This window comes from Bipolaris sorokiniana (assembly GCF_000338995.1).
Source record: "Bipolaris sorokiniana ND90Pr unplaced genomic scaffold COCSAscaffold_1, whole genome shotgun sequence".
Classification (NCBI taxonomy): Eukaryota; Fungi; Ascomycota; class Dothideomycetes; order Pleosporales; family Pleosporaceae; genus Bipolaris; species Bipolaris sorokiniana.
Window position 1 is genome coordinate 540,540 of NW_006911895.1, and position 19,866 is coordinate 560,405.

Consider the following 19,866-nt stretch of genomic DNA (forward strand, 5'->3'; position numbering starts at 1 on the left):
GGGGGGGGGGGAAGGGGGTAGATGACGTACCGAATAAAAGAGTAAGGATATCGAGATCTGGAATCGGATATGCTTTTGAGGCTCGATAGATGACGCCATGGTCTGTTTTCTCCACAATCGTCGTCATCTTGCTCAATTACTTTTGTTATCGAAGAGGGTAGCGATTGGTTTGGACGTGAGATCCTGGAGGACAAGAAACATATTCATGGCAGTGCAAAAGTAACAGTATATTGGGAGTTGTATTTGCTTTTTGGAACTAAAACTAGGTTGGTAGCGCCAGCATCGCTCTCCCTTGTCGCCTTTATCCCCCCACGCTTCACATCGATTCACCCTAGTACTGGCGGCTTGATGGCTTTGGAGTAAGCCTTTGGAGTTAATGTGGCCGAGAAAGCGGGGTAGTAGGCTAGTAAACAACTATTACAACTATGTAGAGCCCGCTAAACCGAGGCTGTCCGGCATATGCTTGTGATGACTCGAGTAGACTATTCGAGCATGTATAGTGATCCTTGCGCACTCCGAGGCGCGATACTTGCTCGCATTTGCTCAGTATAATGCTTTTGCGATTGCTTCAACCTCTACGCTTAGTGTTTGGCTCATCAGCTGCATCGTCGGCATCTGCATCTCCTGTGTTAGGAGCGGATTTATTCGGCTTTCGCCTCTTCCGCTTCTTTTTGCCTTGTTGAATATCATTGCCAGTATTCTCCTGGGTAGAATTTACCGCTAGGGGAAGTACTGCTGGTCGCGCAATCGGCGGAAGCTCACTATCATCAACTTTTGTCTTGCGCATGCCCCTGGGGTTCTGCTTCTCAAGCAACGCGACATATTCGGCTGTGCGTTTTGTATGCTCGACCTTGGTCATGATTTTCCAGTTCTCGGGCTTGTCTGCTTCTCTCCACTTTTGCCAGACGTCTTCGTGCATTACACTGCCACTGAGGACTACGAAAGCGCAACTGTTCCATAGTGTATGTACGGCTTGCACAGGCAGCCATTTTAGCCGCAACGGACCATGCTCTGTGAGCCACTGAGCCACTTTAGCAGGTGTTTGACACATGTTGCGGATGTGCGGTTCAACATAGATGGTACGCTGATCCCAAAATGCCAAACCATCATCATCGACTACTTCGAACGAATTGTGGGGCAGATATTTGGGTGGATACGAAGAGGGTTTGCGACGGATATGATAACCATTGTTTGACACTTGGAGCATTTTAGAGGGGTGATCTCTGAGCGCTTGTTGGAGGAGGACTTGGGAGGCTTCGGGTTTCAACGAGGAGATGTTGGGATGCTCGAGAATGGCTGTGAGATGGATGTCTGGGTATTGGGTTAGCTACACACAAACCCATAGCTCAGCGACGCCTACAGTTCTCTTCGCCATCTACTGTCCGGTATCGATCCCGAAGCCACTTTGCTCGCTCCTTTTCTTGGTGCGCATAGTCGGTAAAGATGAGTTCTATACCAGCAGCAAGTTGAGCAACGTACTCAGGGGTGACTGGTTTGACAGTAAACCTAGGGCCAGATTTGGTAGCTTTCAGTGCTACCCGCTCTTCTGGTTGAGGAGTGAGCGAGTTTGTCCTTGTATTTTGCATAGCCTTGACCAGAGCTTCATCGCGATCGGTCTCAGCATTGCTCACTGACGGATTGGAAGTGTTTGGTCGCGGCTTCTCACGAACGCCCTTGAGCCTGAGCGCTCGCGGGACAAACATGTTGTTGAAACGCCAGTACGGTAGTGAAGAGACAAGCAAACATGATTGCGACAAAAGTCGGTCGCGATACTATGGCAGGCGACTCAAGACGCGCCACGGCTCAGGAGCACGGACCTTACGTCAGTCCCCGTATTCTCCATTTCCCTGGGTAACATCAACACGCACAGCGTCTTTTCTCAATCCGTACCAAATCCCGCGCTCAATCCGTCGCAATGGCAAAAGAAAAGAACTACAACCCTGTTCAGGAAGCCAAAAAGGCAGAGAAGCAGAAACAGCTTCGCAAGCAAAAAGCCAACCTCCAGGCGCAGCGCAACGAGAAACTCGCGCGGCGGAATCCACATCGCATACAGCGGGACATCGACGGTCTCAAAGAGCTTGAGCAAAATGGATCGATACGGCCACATGAGAAGCAGCGACTACAAGAACTAGAGAAGGACCTTGCAGCGGTGAACAAGGCGCGCGCGGCGCTTGGAGACAAAGCACCAGTATTCAAGCCAGAGCGACGATTCGACAACGACGACCGAAGTCGAGGAGGCGACCGAGAAAGCCGAGGTGGAGGTGTTCTAGGCAAGCGAACACGAAACGGGCAGCGAAAGGAGGACGACAGTAGTGACACCGACGATGATGTCAAGCACATTCCCATGCCTCGCGATACGCCGCCGCCGATCCCGCGAAAGTACCAAGCGCGCGCTTCGCAGGCCGATGAAGCGCCGCAAGAGCCCAAGAAGCCGACGATTGTGTACGAAGCTGCGCCTCAAGTACGTGATCTGCGGAAAGAAGCCACAAAGTTCATGCCTGCGGCTGTGGCGCAGAAGTTGAAGTTGGCAAAGGGCGAGGGCCGGTTGCTAGAGCCCGACGAGTTTGATAAGCTAAAGGATGAGGGGTATATGAAGGAGCAGAATAAAGCAGAGGCCGAGGCTAGTGGAAATATTGCGCCCGAGGTGGATGAAGAGCTTGAGGCGTTTATGAAGCTACAGTCTATGAGTGCTGGACAGATAGCGGAAAAGGCGGCAGAAGCAGCGGTGCAAGAGGCAGAATACACGATGATGGATGCTGAAGCCAAAGGGCAAATGCAGGGAATATCAAACGAGGCCCGCACGGCAGAGAATACACTCAAGCACGTGCAGATGGAGGAGGTTGAAGACGAGGACCTGTAGATTGAATCATACCATTCACAATTCCATTAGTCCACCACATTGCCCTTGGCGAGGCGTGTTGTCGGGCCTGAGAGGACCATGCACAAACTAACATAGGCAAGCAAACACACCACATCCAAGCAGTTATTCAAACACCATAGCAGGCAAGAGGTGTTTAGGATAATGTTTCATTCGATTAGGTGTTAGGGTATAATATGTGTGGCTTCTAAGCTACAGTCATGTTGCACCTATCGCAACGTATCATCGATCGTCATTCCCAGGGTCGTGTCGTGAAGAGTGTGGGCAAGAAGCAATTTACTTCTTTTGTCCGCCAGAGAGGGAGTCGGAGATGGTCTGGCCAGCGTTGCTCAGAGATTCCTGGGCTTGCTGCATGACGCCGCCACTCTTGTTGGAGGCGTCATCGTGGCCGGAGCGGGTAGCGTCACCGAGCTTCTGTCCAGCAGACTTCTGGCCCTCTATTGTGATGGTTAGTGTACATGTTTGGATGAAGGGTACTTGGGGCGTCAGATGCATACCAGGCTGAACGGCACCAGCGATGCGGTCACCGGCTCCGCTGAGAGATTCGGATGCCTTCTCAGTGTTGGACTTGGTGGAGTCGGGCTGGACTGCAAGGCTGTCAGTATACTCGACTAAAGGCGCAGTCAGAGTGAGATGTCTTACGCTTCTCGGAGGCCTGCTCGCCGAGTCCCTTGCGCATGGAGTCAGACATGTTGATGTTGGGTGTTTGGGTTGTTGGAAGGTTTGTTTGAAAGTTGTAGTAGTTGAGTTGTGTGTGTGTGTGTGTGTGTGATGAGAGTTCATTCAAAGGGCTGCAAAGATGGTGCTTTATAGTTACCTGGCAGGCAGCGAGGTTGGCTACGACATGTGTACGTCATTCGTAATTGAGCAGTGGTAGCAGCAGTAGCAGCAAGCACTGCAGAAGAGAAAAAGGTGGGTGAGATGGATGGAGCCTTCCTGTTCCCACGAGCCACAACCGACGGCCAACATACCTGCAAGCCCTACTGGGATGTAGACCAGTTTGCAGGCGCCACACGCCGCCTCGATTGGTAGATCGGCGCGTCCGCTTGGCTTGATTGATGGTATTCTCGCGCCCGTCCATGGCATTCGCGTCATCGAGCACGCGCCTGTGAAGATGCGGGTTCTGGCCTCTCCGTCACAAGACGGACATGTGCCCTTCCTCTACTCTACGCCCAATCTAATAGGATGCATTCACTGGAAATCTTTGTCCACCACGGAAAAGGGTCCACAAACCGTTGCCCACTGTGCATGTGCATGGTGGGGTAAAACAACGGCCCCGCTGACGTAGCTGCGGTGTCACGAACTGATCGCGCATCACGTGACCTTCGTCATCCCATCACATGCAGTCCACATCAGCAGCCAACAGTGTGTCCCGTATGTATACAATACACCTACACCTATGAACATGCACATGCACATGCACATGTACTATCACTATGCTCCTTGAACAACCTGCCTCTGCAATTACCGACCACCCCCATTGGTACTCGACCCACCTTTATCGGCCTCAGGCAATCATTGCTACTCCCGTCGCCGCCGTGCCCCTCTGCGAAATCAAGTTTGACTTGTGTCGCAAAAATTCCACTTTTCATCTCGGTACCCTATTTCATCCCATAGCCTATATTGGATCAAATCGGCTGAGCCGTCGCGCCGCGCTGGATACCCATTTCGACCAGCACATGGCCTGGAATGCCTCCAGCCGGCTTGTCAGGCTGCAAACCGCTGTTGCCCATCCCACAAGCGTTCCTTGCTCATTTCTCGCTGCACATGGCAAAGTAGAAATCGCTTTATTTGCAGCGGCGCATACATGTAACCGCATCAACCACAGTCAAGAGTTGGCTTTGTTGCACTCCAGCCGCGGCGCCTTTGATGAGCAACATCAACCAACGCCCATCGGTCATGTCGCTCAATTGAACAGACTCGGACATCCTCGTTAGCATCGAGCACACCATATGGAAACCTCATACTGCACGACTTCTCGTTTTGCAGTGTTTGTCAGCAACAGGTTACCGCCCTGCATGCTCCCGCGCGTCTGAGGCGGACAAAATCTGCTGTTGCTTCTTTTACAACCTCACGAGCCACAACGGGGCGCCCCTTATCATGCTAATTAGTCGCGTAGAATTTTGAACTTGTAGCCAATCAGATTTTTGAGCAAAACTTATCCCACGCAACATCCCACTCAGCGGCTATCCCCCGTGTTTCACATGGGGCCCACATCGCACTTTTCCTAGACAGCTATCGCTTCATCGCCTACCACAAGGGTCTATGTCGACCAAGCTCCGACATCCCTAATCTTACTTGCCGCTGTACAATGGCTTTCTTCGTACGCCGTCAAACGCATACATTGACTCGCCATGCCATGTTGGCTGTGCCACAACTGCTAACAATAGTTCATGCCGTGCCCAGCACAAGGATACGTCTATGCAGCGACAAAGACAATGCGTGGTCCAGGTGCTTTACAAGTGGGTTTGACCTAAATACATATACCTCATGTACATAGCTTGCGCTTTCGGTCCAAGGACTTACCTCACACATTCGTTTACTTGGTATACTCGCCGACCAGTCACAGGTTGTTGTTGCTTCTGTTTCTGGCATTGCCTTGGTTTAGAAACATCAAACACCGAGGGGCTCATCTTCGTTCGTCGTCGACTACTTATGAATTAGGGCACCCTACACAAACAATTGCCGAATCCACCACATTCATTTATATTACATTCGTTCCTTCTTATTAACGCATTCGTTCACTACCATGAGGTACCTTCGAGTACTCTTGTTGCCTGTCGCTTTCCTTAGTTTTACTTGCGCCAACTTCACAGACGATGCTATTGCTTCTATCCAGACACTACAGAAGACCTGGTACAATTTCGATACTGGCCTCTGGTAAGCAATACCCCACCTCGTATCATTTTCTACTGCTAATGAAACCCAGGGACGACTTTTGGTGGCAGTCCGGCAACATTCTTGAGGCTATAGCTCAGTTTGGTATAGAAGATCCAGATTTCAAAGATGTCGCAGCAAGCATTGCCGCAAACACCTACGCCAAATCGCCCGATCAACATGGAGCGAAGCAGTGGACAAATAAGTTCTATGACGATATGGGCTGGTGGGCCATGGCCTGGATCGCCTCTTACGACTTGACTGGAGACAAGAAGTATCTTGATAGCGCCAAATCTATCTTCCAAGATATGACTAGTGGCTGGAACACGCCCTGTGGTGGTGGAATATGGTGGTCAGAAGACCGCGATTATATCGCTGCCATCGCGAACGAACTCTTCCTCGCCGTGGCTGCACACCTTGCAAATCGCTGTAGCGGCCAAGAGAGACTCGACTACCTCAACTGGGCTGAAAGAGAATGGGAGTGGTTCAGCAATTCCGGCCTCATTAACTCGGATGGACTGATCAATGATGGAATCGACCCGGCTACCTGCAAGAACAACGGCGGGACAACCTTCACCTACAACCAGGGCATCATCCTAGCTGGTCTTTCTGAACTTTCGCGCGCAAAGTCCGATAGTAGCCTCGTCGATCGTGCCTACGATATCTTTAATGCTGTATCAAAACACCTTACCGATTCCAGCGGTATTCTCACGGAACCCGTCTCCGGAGCTTTGGACCCAGTCGCATCACAGTTCAAAGGCGCTTTCGGACGAGGCCTGTTGACACTATATCAGTATAAGCCACGAAAAGAAGTCAAGCAATTCTTCTTGATCAACGCTAATGCTGCTCGAAGCGCACGAAAGGGAGATGGTGGCGTTATTCCCGGTCGCTGGCAGGGAGATAGCAGCGATGGTAACACATGCACGTTGGCTAGCGGCATTGACATCCTTGTGGCTGCGGCATATGCTGAGAAGCATTAGTCTACGTCTCCTTGTGGTCATTTGTAACGTTCTATACCCCGTTTGTGTTCTTTTTTTTATTTATCTCAATGGGTGTTTGGCGCTATGGCGTCTTGAGTCCTATTCCAGAAAAGGGGTAAGGCAGCTGGGTCTGCATTTGTGTATACTGTAATGATGAATGTTTAACGTAGTTCCAGCCTTGACGAATCCTGAATCGTCGTGACTCTGGCAGAATCAAATTTCTACTACCACTACTAGCTCTCAACCTGATCGTGACATTCTTGAACGTATCTTGGCTTTTCATACACGCATTCTCTCGCGCGCGCAAGTTGACGGTACGCGTCTGGTCGGTGCTTCGACCAAACAGGAACGTGTCTTGGTTTCACCTTGACATTCGACCAAACAAGGATTTTAAACTCTGAGCAATGCGCGCGTTTAAAAAGCTTGTTAATGCCAGCACTTTCCATCGACTCCCTGTAGACAAGGATACCTAGGAAGGGTTGATTCCATCAGCACATCGTGCACCCTTGATACTGGCCTGCTTCTGCTCCTTGATCCTAGCTGATTGCTATTTAAGTGATCACTTTACGAAACCATGCTTATATCGCGCCTAATTTCGGGAAACACAAGTTTGTCAACCATGTTCTTTAGTGTTAGTGTGTATGGGGAAAACGTGACGGCCCGTCACGTGCACGGTACGCTCGCTAAACCTCGAGCTACACTCTTCCTGCAGGGGTCCTCCTGTACTCCGGATCATGCTGATGGACCACCCGCTCCAGTCAAAATCAGTCATTCTATCGTCTTGTGCGTTCCACATCGTATTTACGCCATAGATAGTCAGGAAGCAAAAACTGGCCGATGCAGACGTTCTCAAATCGACCCAAGACATCGGTACCAACGGTTTTCCTCTCACCCCAGCTCCATATGTCTCACTTGTCCGGATCCGCATACTGGCCCTTTTTTCCCACATCAAAGGTTACCGACGGGTCTTAGTCAAGAATACGAGGGCATGCAAGGCGATAAGGTTACAGCTGTGCACTGTCCGCTTTACCCATAAGCCCGATGTAATCGACGTCAGTCGAGACTAGAGCTGCATGTACGGCAGCTTCATTCGTGACAAGCTACATTGCATTCCCTCTTTGTAGTAGGTAAAATTCGCGCAACTACACCGCTTTAGTGCTATCTAGGTTATTTTCGGGGTTTTTTTTCTCTCTTCCATACCGCTCCATCTGAGCATAATCCACATAGGTAAGGTCAAAGGTATTATGTGCAGCAACGTTGGCCTTTTTTTGCCTCTTCGTGCCTTGCCGTATATTTAGGCCAAGATACTGGGATCATTTTTCTACATACATAACTCATTGCCGGTCGCCTTGGGATACTCTTCTTCTGGACACAACGGTATCTTTTCCTTTGCTTCAACTCATTCTCTAATTATGGACTCCGGAGCAAACAAATCTCGATCATGGATACCGAACTTCCTCAGAGCGCCGGATCAGAAGGATGGTCAGCCAGATGAGAGGACATCGCTTCTACCCAACTCACAGCATGAGGAGTGGTCTACTGGCGAAACTTATGAGCTCGACGATGAAACCGCGACATCTTTTCAACTTGTTCTCCAAGAATTTTGGATACTGCTCAAAGGATCATTACCCGTGGTCGTAGCATACGCATTGCAAAACTCGTTACAGACAGTCTCTGTTCTTATCGTTGGGCGCTTATCACCAGAAGCATTGGCCACTGCTGCATTTTCATACATGTTCGCAATGGCTACCGGCTGGCTCGTTGCTCTTGGTGGAACAACAGCAATCGATACTCTAGCCTCCGCTAGTTTCACGGGAAGCAAGAATCGCCATGACCTTGGAATCATTCTCCAGCGCTCCTTTCTGGTGTTGTTGTTATTCTACATCCCAATTGCTATAGTCTGGTTCTGCTCTGAACCACTCTTCCAAGCACTCGGCCAGGAAGATTATATTGCACGCGACTCGGCAAAGTTTCTCTCCGTACTGGCACCAGGTGGTATTGGGTATATCTATTTTGAGGCACTGAAGAAGTACATGCAGGCTCAAGGTAAGTCTTCAACAAATACAAACCACAACGACGCGTCATACTCACATAGACAGAAATCATGAGACCCGGAACATACGTCCTTCTCATAACATCGCCTCTCAGTGCCGGCCTCAATTACTTGTTCGTGTATACTTTCAAGATGGGGTTACTTGGTGCGCCACTTGCGACTGGCATTGCATACTGGGCATCCTTCTTCCTGCTGCTTGCCTATGCACGCTTCATAGACGGATGGCAATGCTGGGGTGGGTGGGACCGAAAATGCCTTCAGAACCTATGGGTCTTTGCACGCCTGGCCTTCCTTGGAGTCATACACGTTGGCACGGAATGGTGGGCGTTCGAGATCGTCGCACTCGTTGCAGGCAAGCTTGGTACCATACCGCTCGCCGCGCAAAGCGTTATCATGACTACGGACCAAGTCATGAACACCATTCCTTTTGGGGTAGGTGTTGCTACCTCGTCGCGAGTTGGCAATCTCCTTGGGGCACGCAACGCGAAAGGTGCCGCCAGGGCTGCAAACACTGCCGCTATCCTGAGCATGGTACTTGGTGCGCTCGTATTGGCCGTGCTCATGGGGGTTAAAGACTTTTACGCTAAGATCTTCAACGATGATCAAGATGTGGTCAAGCTCACCGCCAAGGTGATGCCGTACGTTGCATTGTTCCAGATCGCGGACGGATTGAATGGAAGCTGTGGTGGGGCACTCCGAGGTATGGGCCGGCAGCATATTGGAGCTACCGTGAACATTGTCAGCTACTATTGCGGTGCTTTGCCACTGGGCATCTGGCTTGCATTCCACAGCCGGGGTCTCGCGGGCTTATGGGTCGGGCAATGCATTGCCCTGTACCTTGTCGGGTTTGCTGAGTGGGCGATCGTTGCTTGGAGCAACTGGGATTACCAGGTCAAGAAGGCTTTTGAAAGGATGGATGCGGATGACAGGGCCGAGCTGGGTGTTCCTCCTGAAGAGGCAATGCCAGTGCATAGATAGCTACTTTGCGGGGTCAACCCTGCTGGCGATAGCCATGGTAGTGGAAGAGTATTAGCAACGCTTCTTAGACATTCGATGTATGGAGCTTGATAGGCAACCCGGAGACGCCAATGCAAGAGTTGACGAAAAATTACCAAAAACATTAAGCGAGTGACGTTAGTGTGATTGGTATCTGGACCCTTGTCTCCACGATTCAACCTCACTCCTCATCACCTCCGCACTTTCTGCTGCATTACCCCCCCCCCACGTTGCACTGCCTCTCGGTAGTTTAAATCTATGCGTTGTACAATTAGACGCAAGTAAGCAGTTCAGGGAATACAACGAACCCCGCTTCACTCGTTAGGCGCCCAATTGATCACGGAGATGGTGAATACCATGAAATATAGGACCGTCCCGGGTCATTCGTTTCTTATCGAGCCAATCTGCGTAACAAGCAGAAAATATGCAAGAGGTTTACGTCGAATCTGCAGCTCATCAAGCAAGTAATGACCTCGCCGGAATTGCTTTGCATGCATAAGTGTGCAGCACGACTGGATTCTGTCTCGCTGCAGATAAGACTGGTGCAAACGGATTTTCACCATTGAGTATAGCCGTTACAGAATTGCTCATGGCAGATGCTACTGGCTCGATTCCCGGTATCTTGACCATGGCATCCGTCATCGCACATGGCGGGGGTGGTCTCCCCATTGATCAACAACGTTGGATGCGAGATAGCCCAGTAGCCTCAAGTGATGCAGAGATAATGGTAAAGACGCCGTATAGCCATCAAGGTATTCTCGGAATGCTCTAAAAAGGTGAAAGGAGCCTCAGATAGCTTTTCGTCAAGACTATTAATGCCTAGGGCATTGTGATCTCCAAGGATGGACAAAAGATAACTTCGGCCGTTTCATTACATCGACGGATAGCAACGATCCGATGCCACCAAGATATACTAACCTGTTGAAGGCAGTAAGGTGCTATATCTGCAGACGACATTGCCGTCATGGACAGGGATAGATCAAGCACCTACTCATGTAACGGCAATTTACCTAACGCGACTTCGTCAGAATGTAGCTGATAATGACGGATACGAGACTCATGACAGCTATTTACTGCAGTCTCGCGCCCCTCGTAATCCAATTCCTTCATCAAAAATCTTGTGTTTTTCTCCTCCATTGTCAGATAGAACTTTTGCAAGATGAGGTTCACTCCCACGCTCTTGAGCTTTGCGGCTGCGGTAGCAGCGCATGGCGACCACGACCAAGAGCCATTGGCTGGTCCACATGAGAGTCTTTGGTATAACACTCTTCCCGGTGATGGCGGAACACAAGTGAGGAACTCAATTCCTGTGAATGATGTTGCTGCGGAAATTAATGTTGATATAGGCCGACTCCGTCTTCTCCGGCATTTCCACATTCGGCCGTCTGAAGTACCACCCGTGTCTCTCGAGCGACGTGCAATATGACATTGCGTTCATTGGTATGATCGTAGTTATACAAAGAGAGATATTGTTCTCTAATCATAACATGCAGGCGCTCCATTCGACACTGGCACATCATACCGCCCAGGAGCTCGCTTCGGCCCCAGTGGCATCAGGCAAGGTTCTCGCCGTCTCAATCTCTAGTACGTTTTCCTCTGAGCAACCACAAGCTTACTTTTGTCTTCTCACACAAAGGCTCACGCAAACTTGGATTTAGTGGCGGCTACAATGTGCCACTCGAGGCGAACCCATTCAACTCCTGGGCCAAGATTATTGACTGCGGCGATATTCCCGTTACATCGTAAGAACCACTCTCTTCACTAAAGCACCCATTAGAAGGGGGCAAGAGGGGCTAGAAAATACTAATTGGTCAATATCAAGATACGACAATGCCTATGCCCTCCAGCAAATCGAGCAGGGCCACAACCTCCTTCTGAGCCGGGCACCCTACACTCACGCCAACAAGCCCGGTCCCTCAAAGAACGGCAAAACACTTCCCCGTATGATCACCCTCGGAGGCGACCACACCATCACTCTCCCCTTACTCCGCTCCGTCCACCGCGAATACGGCCCCATAACCGTCATCCACTTTGACAGCCACCTGTACGTAGTCCCTCTCCCTCTCCAACCCCATACCAACCTCCCATCCCACAACCCTACTAACAAACCCAACCCAGTGACACCTGGCGCCCCAAAGTCTTCGGCGGCTCCCCCAGCGAACAAGCCAGCATAAACCACGGCACCTACTTCTTCCACGCCGCCCAAGAAGGCCTGCTCGCCAACGACTCCAACATCCACGCCGGCATCCGCACCACACTGTCCGGCCCCTCCGACTACGAAAACGACGGATACTGCGGCTTCGAGATTGTCGAGGCGCGCGAGATTGACAAGATTGGCATTGATGGGATTGTCAAGAAGATCAAGGACAGGGTTGGGTTGGATAAGCCTGTGTATTTGAGTATTGATATCGATACGCTGGATCCTGCTTGTAGGTTTCCCCCCTTTTCTTCTCTTTGGTATTTGCGGGTTGGTAGTTGAAGTAAAGGGCTAATGATAGATAGTCGCTCCTGCGACTGGTACCCCCGAGACGGGTGGCTGGACTACACGTGAGCTGCGCACGATTATTCGCGGCTTGGAGGGTATCAACCTCATTGGTGCGGATATTGTTGAGGTTGCGCCGGCGTACGATACTAATGCTGAGTTGACTACTATGGCTGCTGCGGTAAGTAGAGCATGCTGATGGAGTGGAATTTATGAAGCTGCAGACTGACGTGCTTGATGTAGGATACCCTGTACGAGGTTATGACTTTGATGGTGAAGAGGGGACCTCTGAGCTACATGGGTGCTCCCTCAAAGGAGACTATTGAGCTGTAGATGATGTGGGTGCTTGAGGAATAACGACGAGCACAGCAGCGAGAGTTGAGCAGGAATGTGACATGAGAATTGGCCCAACTGAGGCGTTTTTGTCCAAGCATTTGATGACGATATATGAACAACAGTGAGGAGCAGTGATATCCAGGTAGTAACAACATATGAAACCCTACCTAGTAAACTCCATTTCTGCCCATGTCTACTACCGATTCAACAACCTCATGCACCCCATCTCATGAAGCCAAAAACAGCATTTATCAACACCCCCATAACAACAGCAACCTGCCTCCGTCTCGTCCACACCCCTTCCTCACGAAACCCCCACACCAAGCTGCCGAGCGGGAAAAAGAAGCCAGTCAAATACCCATACAGCATATCATCCAGCCCACCCTCCTCCACCGCAAACCCCGCGCCCCATCCCGTCTCACCGCCCGTAGCACCAGGCGCTGTCAGAGAAGCCGAGGGATCATTAGCCGACGAGTCAAGCCATCGATCTTCCAGCACACGGATCTGGGCCGGCGTCGGCATCGTATCAGGCGTATGCGTAAACGAAAGGTTCGTCGTAAAATGCGAGCGCAAACTCGCTACTTCCGCAGGTGTAAAGCCCGAACTCAACAGCCGATCGAAACCCTGAGCTTGAGGCACAGCCCCGTCCGTTCCACCAGCCGTCCCCGTCGTCGCAGTAGACCCGCGTCTGCGCGCATTGTAGTCTGCCCCGCTGCCTTTGCGGCGGAGCTCAGAGGACGAAGCGTCATACTGTGATTTCAGACTGATTTCTATATTTTGGGCGAGGGTGGCTTCGCTGGCGAGCTCGGAGGCGGAGAGCGCATCGCCGAGGGAACAGTGTATGTAGTACTTCTTCGCTTCAGAGGGTATTTCCGTTGTGCCGTATTGTACGGCGGGCGTTTCTCTCAGCGGCTGTTTACCTTTGCTCTTGCTTCCCTCTCCGGTACTACTGCTGCTGCCTGCTGTTGCGTCCCCGCTTCTGATGCTGCGGGGTGGCGGCGGTGGCGGAAGCCTTAACGATCGAGATAGCGGGTCATTGTCTGCGAGGACTTTGCCCGCATAGATTAAGCGTAATCGCGACGAGGCATGTTCGGGTGGGAGGTGTTGACGGATGATCTGCTTGAGCGAGAGGGTCGCAATGACACGGGGCGTGTAGATAGAGAGGGGTAGGTCGGGGACGGAGGCTGTGAAGCGTATTATCAAGTATATGAGCTGTTCAGGAAGGACAGGCGCGTTGGCTGCCATGATGGTGCGAGGTTGCGCTTGGGTTCGGAGATGAGGTGGGAGAAAAGTGATGGTTCATGTACATCCAGTCTACAAGAGTTCATGGCGGTCGTGACATCGTTTGCGTTGCTATTATATACTTTGCATCTCTGGTGGTGAGGCTGCGAGATCTGCGGCGGTTGCGCAGTTGGTGGCTCGAGACGCGGCAGCCCGGAGCTTAGCAACGTTGAGGTCATTTACCTCCGAGGCCCCATCCGCCGGGGAGACTGTGCCCCTCTCAGTTGTGATATCATATCGCTATAGATGCCTTTTGACTCACACCCAGATACTTTTGAACGCTGATAATTCAAAATGACGATAATTCATGTTGTTCTCTTTGAATGGAAACCCACTGCTTCCTCAGACCAGATTTCAGAGGTACTAAACATCAGCATATACACTGGTGATTACAAATCTAACGGCCAATAGGCATGCAAACAGATGCTTGCACTCAAGGACAAATGCATCCATCCAACCTCCCAAAAGCCCTACATTAAATCATTTTCTGGAGGAAAGAACAACAGCCCTGAAGGCCACTCTGTATGTCCACCCTCATGGCCAGCCTCAACTTTCAACTCAGTTGCTTACGCTCACAAGGGTAACTTCACCCACGGATTTGTTGTAGAATTCGAAAGCGAGGAAGATCGCGACTATTATATCTACAAGGACCCAGCACATCAAGACTTTGTAAAACTTGCCGGCGAGATGGCGAACGGTGTGAAGGTCCTCGACTACGAGCCTGGAAAGTTGTAAAATTGCGTTGTAAGCAAACGCAAGGAAGCGATTGTAATGGCCACATATGTATAGCGTAGAAATAATGCGTCGGATTGTAGACTGTATGTAACGCCAGATATGCAACGCCCGTAATGCTTCTATAGTATGACAAACGACTCGTAAGGGTATCATGATACACTAAATGATTCTCCGCATCCGCACTGCTCAGCTGTTGATTTGTTAGTGCTGGTTCCTGGTGTGCGCAAAACAAAACTTACTGATGTTTGGATTCTTGAAGATGAATCGCTCATTGAGCTTGTCCTCCAACCAGTCCATCTCACTACCAATAATATTCAATAGAGCCTTGTTGTCAATCAACACCTTGACGCCATCTTGTTCAACCTGTTCGTCCAGCGGGCTCGGCTTGTCCACATACTCTAGGTGATATGCCAGACCCGAACAACCCTTTGCTTTTGTGCCTATTCGGATGAGCTTAGGCTCTGGCAATTCGAGGAGTTCGCGCAAGTGCGCCACAGCGGAGGGCGAGAGCTTGATTGTCGCCTTTCGAGGTCCAAAGTTATATCGGCGCGGCCGAAGTGGTTTGCTAGGGCTTGCGACCTGCTGAGGCTTTTGTGCTTCGCCTTCGGGTATGCTGACGGTAGTTTGTTCGGCCTGGGAGGCTGCGTTGCGTTCGTGCGGAGGTGTTTGTGGTAATGTTGTGTTCTTTGCCTCGGTGGCTCCACCAGCGATTGAAGTGTCGGGTACGCCAACATTGCGTGGTGGCGGCTCTGGATATAATGACGAAGGGTGGTATGCGGTCGCCGTCTGCATCTGGCGCTTGGCTGACTGGCGCCTGGGGAGCGATGAGGCGAAGGACCGGGAGCATTGCGGGCATCTGCGGGGAGCAAACGGAGGTGCAGCGAACCGTAGAAAGGATGTACTTGAGCGCACAAGCGCTCCGGTGGTACGAGGTAGTGACATGATCGTAGGGCTGGGTATGGAAATGCGCTGCAACGTAGGGAGATGGGGTGCGCCTGTCGTGTGAGTTGAAAGGTACGGGCAGCTGAATGTTAACCAAATTCGTTCAAGGCTATGTCATCCGCTGCAAATCCCGACACGGGGCATAATTAGAAAGCACGAGTCGTTGATTGGTCAAAATGCCCCGGGATTCCGAGGTCTCGGAAATGCACGCCTGTCGTCTTGTCATGCTTGAGCGCCACCACAAAACACTCTCATCTCACACCATTCGCTAGTTGCCATCGTGTTTTCACCGAGAGTCTCGTACTATACTGAAACGGCATTTAGATACAGCCTTCGTAAAAGACTCATCTATATGCTAGTAATCTAAGCCATACATGACTCCTAGAGTTGTCGACGCTAACGTACTATCTTCAATCAACAAAGCAAAATCAACACAAACCTTTGCTCATGTCACACACTAATAAAGAAACTCATAAATGTTCGGCAATTTCTTCGTGTTCTCGTTTTTTCGTTCAAACATTCATACTCTTGGGAGTCTCTCGGTCATATTGTCATCACTCAAATATCACCAAGTTTCAGTATTTCATCCTTTGTAAAAATAAATGTTATTAAATCCTTCGTGCATTGCTCAGATCGATTTGATCTGATTCTTCCAATATCAAAAAACTCCCAAGCTACTGAATCCCACAGTGGTATATTGCTGTCCCAAAAAAGCACTTTTGTTTTCAGTTTCCCTTTCATCTACCAACCATTACTTCCGCCTCCAATTCTCTTCAAGAGTCCCTCCCTATATTCCATCTACTGGTGCATGTGCATTCCATAGGTCTGGTTGTAGGCAGCGTTGACACTCCTGTGGTGCTCGATAGCCCTGGTCTTGAGAGCCTTCCACGCCTTCTGGTAGTTCCTGGGTCCAGCCTCCTTAACCTCGCTGACGCTGGAGTTCCTGGGTGCGTCGGCACTCTGCCTTGGGCTAGAGACAGCAGATGAGTTCCTGGAAGCGGAGGGAGAGTTGCCGGGGCTGTAGTAGACAGCGAAGGCCTCGTTCATCTCGCGGTGGTGCTTCTTGAGAGCCTTCCAGGCCTTGGAGGCGTTGGTAGGGTTCTTAGGTGCGGATGGGCTGGCAACAGAAGAGCTGCGGGAAGCCTCAGGTGAAGCTGTTCGAGAGGCAGGTGATGAGCCGGTGTAGTAGGTGTTGTATGCGGCATTGACGCTCTCGTGGTGAGCCTTTGCGCGGCTGGCAATGGTGTTGAGGAAGTTGCGCATTGTGATTGTTGTTGTTGTTGTTGTTGTTGGTTCGATATATTCGAAGTTGATGAGAGTAGTAGTAGAGTCTTGTGCTTGATGCTCTGGTATGCTTTGTTGAGTTGATGCCCTTCATCCTACCGTACCCACCCTCCCTTTATATTCCCCAGACACTCCCCCAGAATATTCGCCATGACACCCGCCAAGCATCGTGACACTCCCCCTGGACACCGACGTTTTCTTTGCAAAGAAATTTCTCAGCATGCCTTGCACGCGCCCTTCCACGCATTTACAAGAATACGGAGAACTTCCGCGATCAAGGCAGCATGCCCATTGGCTGTAGCGGCTGACAAACCCACATAATTCAGTCAGCAAGGTCCTTCACAGGGCGTGTGGGCGTGCGTGACCCACCCATTCATGACAACAACATGATCCACGCCCTAGTGCACTTTTCCGGAGGGCCCGCCGGATCGTTTCCCGCAGGCGGCTAATTATGTCAGAGCGCATGCGCAGGGGGACGTCGCGATCACGAGTTTTCCACCTCATGGCCGTTAGCTGTTAGAAGACTGCCTTTGGAGGCATGGCGGGGGAAAACTCTGTTATTGGCTGTCGCACCACCGTCACCCTGGCCCAACACATGCGCTTTTCCGTCGTCGAGTTGCCCGTCGGATGCCAAGTTTGCATCGGTATTAAGTAGTCTAGACGCCGCCCATAGCATTTCGAGTGGATGTTTGTACGTAAAGTCGCGCATTTATTTTTGTTCATGTCCTTTAACTGCTAGACGAATGCCCTTGGAGGTTTGGTGATGCAAATTTTTGACCATGGCTGACTTGTTCCTGTCACCGGTTGAATGACGAATATGTGGTACCATGTGGTTGTGATGTGGCCGTGAAAAATATTTGTTGAGTCCTCTAGAGTACGATGTTCCAGCATCTTCGTCACGTTTATTATTGCGTTGTCTCCTGATTTTGTGCACGGTTGGCTTACACACGACGATCATGAGACATTTTCGACAACTGCCTAAACTTCGCAGGAGTAATTGCAAATTTTCAAGAGGTTTCTTGTTTTTCCTGTCAACAGATCGATCTCTGCACAAGCGATTGCGATGCGACAAACCAAGAAATTGTGTTTTCCATATTTTATGCTGTTGATCCAACGCCATTTGATGCACAGTAACTTTCCAGCAAGCGAGTTCCCACGATGTCATGTGCTCCAGTACATCTCTTCATAGGTGCAAGGCAGAAGAGCCTACACCCACAAAATAATAGAAGCACAATCCCCAACCAAACATCGCATGGGGTATTATGATGCGGTATCACTCCAGTACTAATCGCTTTCACCGTGAGATCGGTATACACTTCTCCGGTCAAGTGCGCGGTGGATTCCTTTCCACGCTCACCGCCAGACTACGTCTCAAGCGAACCCGGACCCCTCTTCAATGCGACAATTGTTGTCACAGGCTGCGGTACCACAGCGGTATAAGTACTGCCGGTTACAGGATCGACGCTGGATGTCTCTCCGTTAACGATAAGCGCTGTTCCTGAAGGCGAAAGAGAGAGCGTCATTCCTGATATCGTGACTAACTCTCTGCCAGGGACAAGCGTTTGTTCCTCAAGTACATATTTTGATCGTAAGCCTGGCATTACCGTTGTGCTGCCTACAGTAAGTATTGGTGGTGGTGCTAGCGGCGGCCCGCACGTTGTTTGAGGGTAATTTGGCTATAGAGATATTGCGATTGTGCCGACAACCACTTCCGTCTGGCTATTTGAAGTTCGGATCTCAATAGGTGTGTTATCCACAGTAACGGGCTTACCAGGAACGACAGTATATGGGTCTCCTATCAAAGGTATCGCCATCTAGTTCCTGCTCAATAACGACAGTCGCTGAGCCAGCAGAAACTGTAGCAATTGGAGGTGCTTGAGTGATCAGTAGAGCAGGGTCCAGCCGCTCTGTAGAGCCATGCTGATCCTTAACCTGTGTATCTAACCAGCCTGTACCTGTGATCTCGACCACCGGAGAACACCCTCTACATTGTCGGGTAGCACTGAGATTGGGTTCAGTAATCTCATGGTAACCATTGAGATCCCCTATCTGTGATGCGATTAGTGCTATTGGTCGAAGGTTTTGGTTTGTCGATTGCATGGGTACACTTCTCGTGGCATTGCCCCGGGATGTAATCAAAGTGGCCATTGCATTTACGGGTGCTGTGCTGGTAGAGATGATCACCAGATGTAAGATCTGCACTGGTATGGTAGGGATTGAATTCGGTGGTGCGGGTACTGAAGGAACACAAACTTGAGGAGAGGATAGAGTGGTATGACTCGGTGATAGATACGTCAGGTTTGATAAAGAAATGGCAGTGACAGATCTGGAAAAACTTAAACTTAGCAGAAGATAACATCTACATTTAGTTGGTGATCGATGGCGCTGAATGCAATATCCCAATTGACCCCAGCGCCACCGTATCAAGGCTTTCTGCTGCCACCGCTGACCTGCAACCGAATGCTGTTTTAGATTTGGCAAGCCTAATCAAGTTTAGTGAATTAAATGACTAAGAGTCCCCATAGCTACCCGCTTGAGCAACTCTCAGCCACGTTACGTATGGACATAAAATCCGATAGAAACAAGTAACGTTAGTCCGCCAGTATCACAGTGAACGGAAAATGTATTTGTTTGAAAAAAGGGCGTAAAAAATGCATGGCACAGATGACTGGAAAGAAGAAAAGAGACACTACAAGTTCTCACACTTCGCCCCAAATGACATAACTACTCAAGGTCTTGGATGCGGTAGCCTATCGTTCCAATCAAAGTTACTGACATGAAAATCTCTGTCTTCTGAGAAAACCGGGAAAGCCGCTGCTGGCTCAGGTACACTTAGGCAGAGTGATGCAGAATATCTACTTAGATTGCTATTGATTAGATTCCTCAAGTCTGTGACCATCTATGTTCCGATGAGAAATACCCGAGCTTGGAGATAGCTTTAACCGGCGCGGAAACAAGATATCATACATCAGCTGAGTGTTTACTAGCAATCGGTCTTTCAAGCGTCTTAGCGAATTCCAAG

The 19,866-nt window shown here is 50.3% G+C and overlaps 12 protein-coding genes across 12 annotated transcripts in view; 5 read left to right on the forward strand and 7 right to left on the reverse strand.

The window, feature by feature from the left end:
- The window catches only part of COCSADRAFT_206639 (uncharacterized protein), a 3,154-nt gene extending 2,807 nt beyond the window's left edge, over positions 1-347 (reverse strand). Inside the window, exon 1 of the mRNA XM_007696360.1 lies at positions 31-347. Coding sequence (XP_007694550.1) covers positions 31-127 — 97 coding nt within the window. The 5' untranslated portion in view covers positions 128-347. The remainder of the gene's footprint in view (positions 1-30) is intronic.
- Positions 348-1,744, reverse strand: COCSADRAFT_206638 (uncharacterized protein). Its single transcript, XM_007696361.1, has 2 exons — positions 1,361-1,744; positions 348-1,311 (listed from the first exon to the last, which is right to left on the reverse strand). Exons 1-2 carry the CDS (start codon positions 1,701-1,703, stop codon positions 569-571), a joined length of 1,086 nt encoding a protein of 361 aa, XP_007694551.1. The 5' UTR covers positions 1,704-1,744; the 3' UTR covers positions 348-568.
- Positions 1,745-1,844: 100 nt separating this feature from the next.
- COCSADRAFT_31898 (uncharacterized protein) lies at positions 1,845-3,106 on the forward strand. The gene has a single exon (XM_007695955.1). The coding sequence runs from the start codon at positions 1,916-1,918 to the stop codon at positions 2,858-2,860; it is 945 nt and encodes a 314-aa protein (XP_007694145.1). The 5' UTR covers positions 1,845-1,915; the 3' UTR covers positions 2,861-3,106.
- Positions 3,107-3,154: 48 nt separating this feature from the next.
- Positions 3,155-3,569, reverse strand: COCSADRAFT_75737 (uncharacterized protein; the record flags this gene model as incomplete). The annotated part of the gene is made up of 3 exons (XM_007696362.1): positions 3,155-3,315; positions 3,376-3,465; positions 3,521-3,569. The coding sequence occupies 3 exons, from the start codon at positions 3,567-3,569 to the stop codon at positions 3,155-3,157; spliced, it is 300 nt and encodes a 99-aa protein (XP_007694552.1).
- A 1,645-nt stretch (positions 3,570-5,214) lies between these two features.
- COCSADRAFT_130551 (glycoside hydrolase family 76 protein) lies at positions 5,215-6,960 on the forward strand. The gene is made up of 2 exons (XM_007696363.1): positions 5,215-5,758; positions 5,808-6,960. Exons 1-2 carry the CDS (start codon positions 5,628-5,630, stop codon positions 6,733-6,735), a joined length of 1,059 nt encoding a protein of 352 aa, XP_007694553.1. The 5' UTR covers positions 5,215-5,627; the 3' UTR covers positions 6,736-6,960.
- Positions 6,961-8,147: 1,187 nt separating this feature from the next.
- On the forward strand, positions 8,148-9,766 carry COCSADRAFT_77233 (uncharacterized protein; the record flags this gene model as incomplete). Its single annotated transcript, XM_007696364.1, has 2 exons — positions 8,148-8,781; positions 8,835-9,766. 2 exons carry the CDS (start codon positions 8,148-8,150, stop codon positions 9,764-9,766), a joined length of 1,566 nt encoding a protein of 521 aa, XP_007694554.1.
- A 1,177-nt stretch (positions 9,767-10,943) lies between these two features.
- Positions 10,944-12,599, forward strand: COCSADRAFT_166138 (uncharacterized protein; the record flags this gene model as incomplete). The annotated part of the gene is made up of 8 exons (XM_007696365.1): positions 10,944-11,075; positions 11,131-11,224; positions 11,278-11,368; positions 11,443-11,526; positions 11,607-11,828; positions 11,903-12,213; positions 12,287-12,447; positions 12,510-12,599. 8 exons carry the CDS (start codon positions 10,944-10,946, stop codon positions 12,597-12,599), a joined length of 1,185 nt encoding a protein of 394 aa, XP_007694555.1.
- Positions 12,600-12,815: 216 nt separating this feature from the next.
- COCSADRAFT_166139 (uncharacterized protein) lies at positions 12,816-13,847 on the reverse strand (the record flags this gene model as incomplete). Its single annotated transcript, XM_007696366.1, has 2 exons — positions 12,816-13,564; positions 13,589-13,847. 2 exons carry the CDS (start codon positions 13,845-13,847, stop codon positions 12,816-12,818), a joined length of 1,008 nt encoding a protein of 335 aa, XP_007694556.1.
- Positions 13,848-14,177: 330 nt separating this feature from the next.
- On the forward strand, positions 14,178-14,618 carry COCSADRAFT_77319 (uncharacterized protein; the record flags this gene model as incomplete). The annotated part of the gene is made up of 3 exons (XM_007696367.1): positions 14,178-14,243; positions 14,295-14,405; positions 14,463-14,618. The coding sequence occupies 3 exons, from the start codon at positions 14,178-14,180 to the stop codon at positions 14,616-14,618; spliced, it is 333 nt and encodes a 110-aa protein (XP_007694557.1).
- A 149-nt stretch (positions 14,619-14,767) lies between these two features.
- On the reverse strand, positions 14,768-15,560 carry COCSADRAFT_75793 (uncharacterized protein; the record flags this gene model as incomplete). The annotated part of the gene is made up of 2 exons (XM_007696368.1): positions 14,768-14,808; positions 14,858-15,560. The coding sequence occupies 2 exons, from the start codon at positions 15,558-15,560 to the stop codon at positions 14,768-14,770; spliced, it is 744 nt and encodes a 247-aa protein (XP_007694558.1).
- A 586-nt stretch (positions 15,561-16,146) lies between these two features.
- Positions 16,147-17,168, reverse strand: COCSADRAFT_31904 (uncharacterized protein). The gene has a single exon (XM_007695956.1). It carries the CDS (start codon positions 16,821-16,823, stop codon positions 16,359-16,361), a length of 465 nt encoding a protein of 154 aa, XP_007694146.1. The 5' UTR covers positions 16,824-17,168; the 3' UTR covers positions 16,147-16,358.
- A 1,443-nt stretch (positions 17,169-18,611) lies between these two features.
- COCSADRAFT_186131 (uncharacterized protein) lies at positions 18,612-19,107 on the reverse strand (the record flags this gene model as incomplete). The annotated part of the gene is made up of 1 exon (XM_007696369.1): positions 18,612-19,107. Exon 1 carries the CDS (start codon positions 18,990-18,992, stop codon positions 18,612-18,614), a length of 381 nt encoding a protein of 126 aa, XP_007694559.1. The 5' UTR covers positions 18,993-19,107.
- Positions 19,108-19,866: the final 759 nt, after the last annotated feature.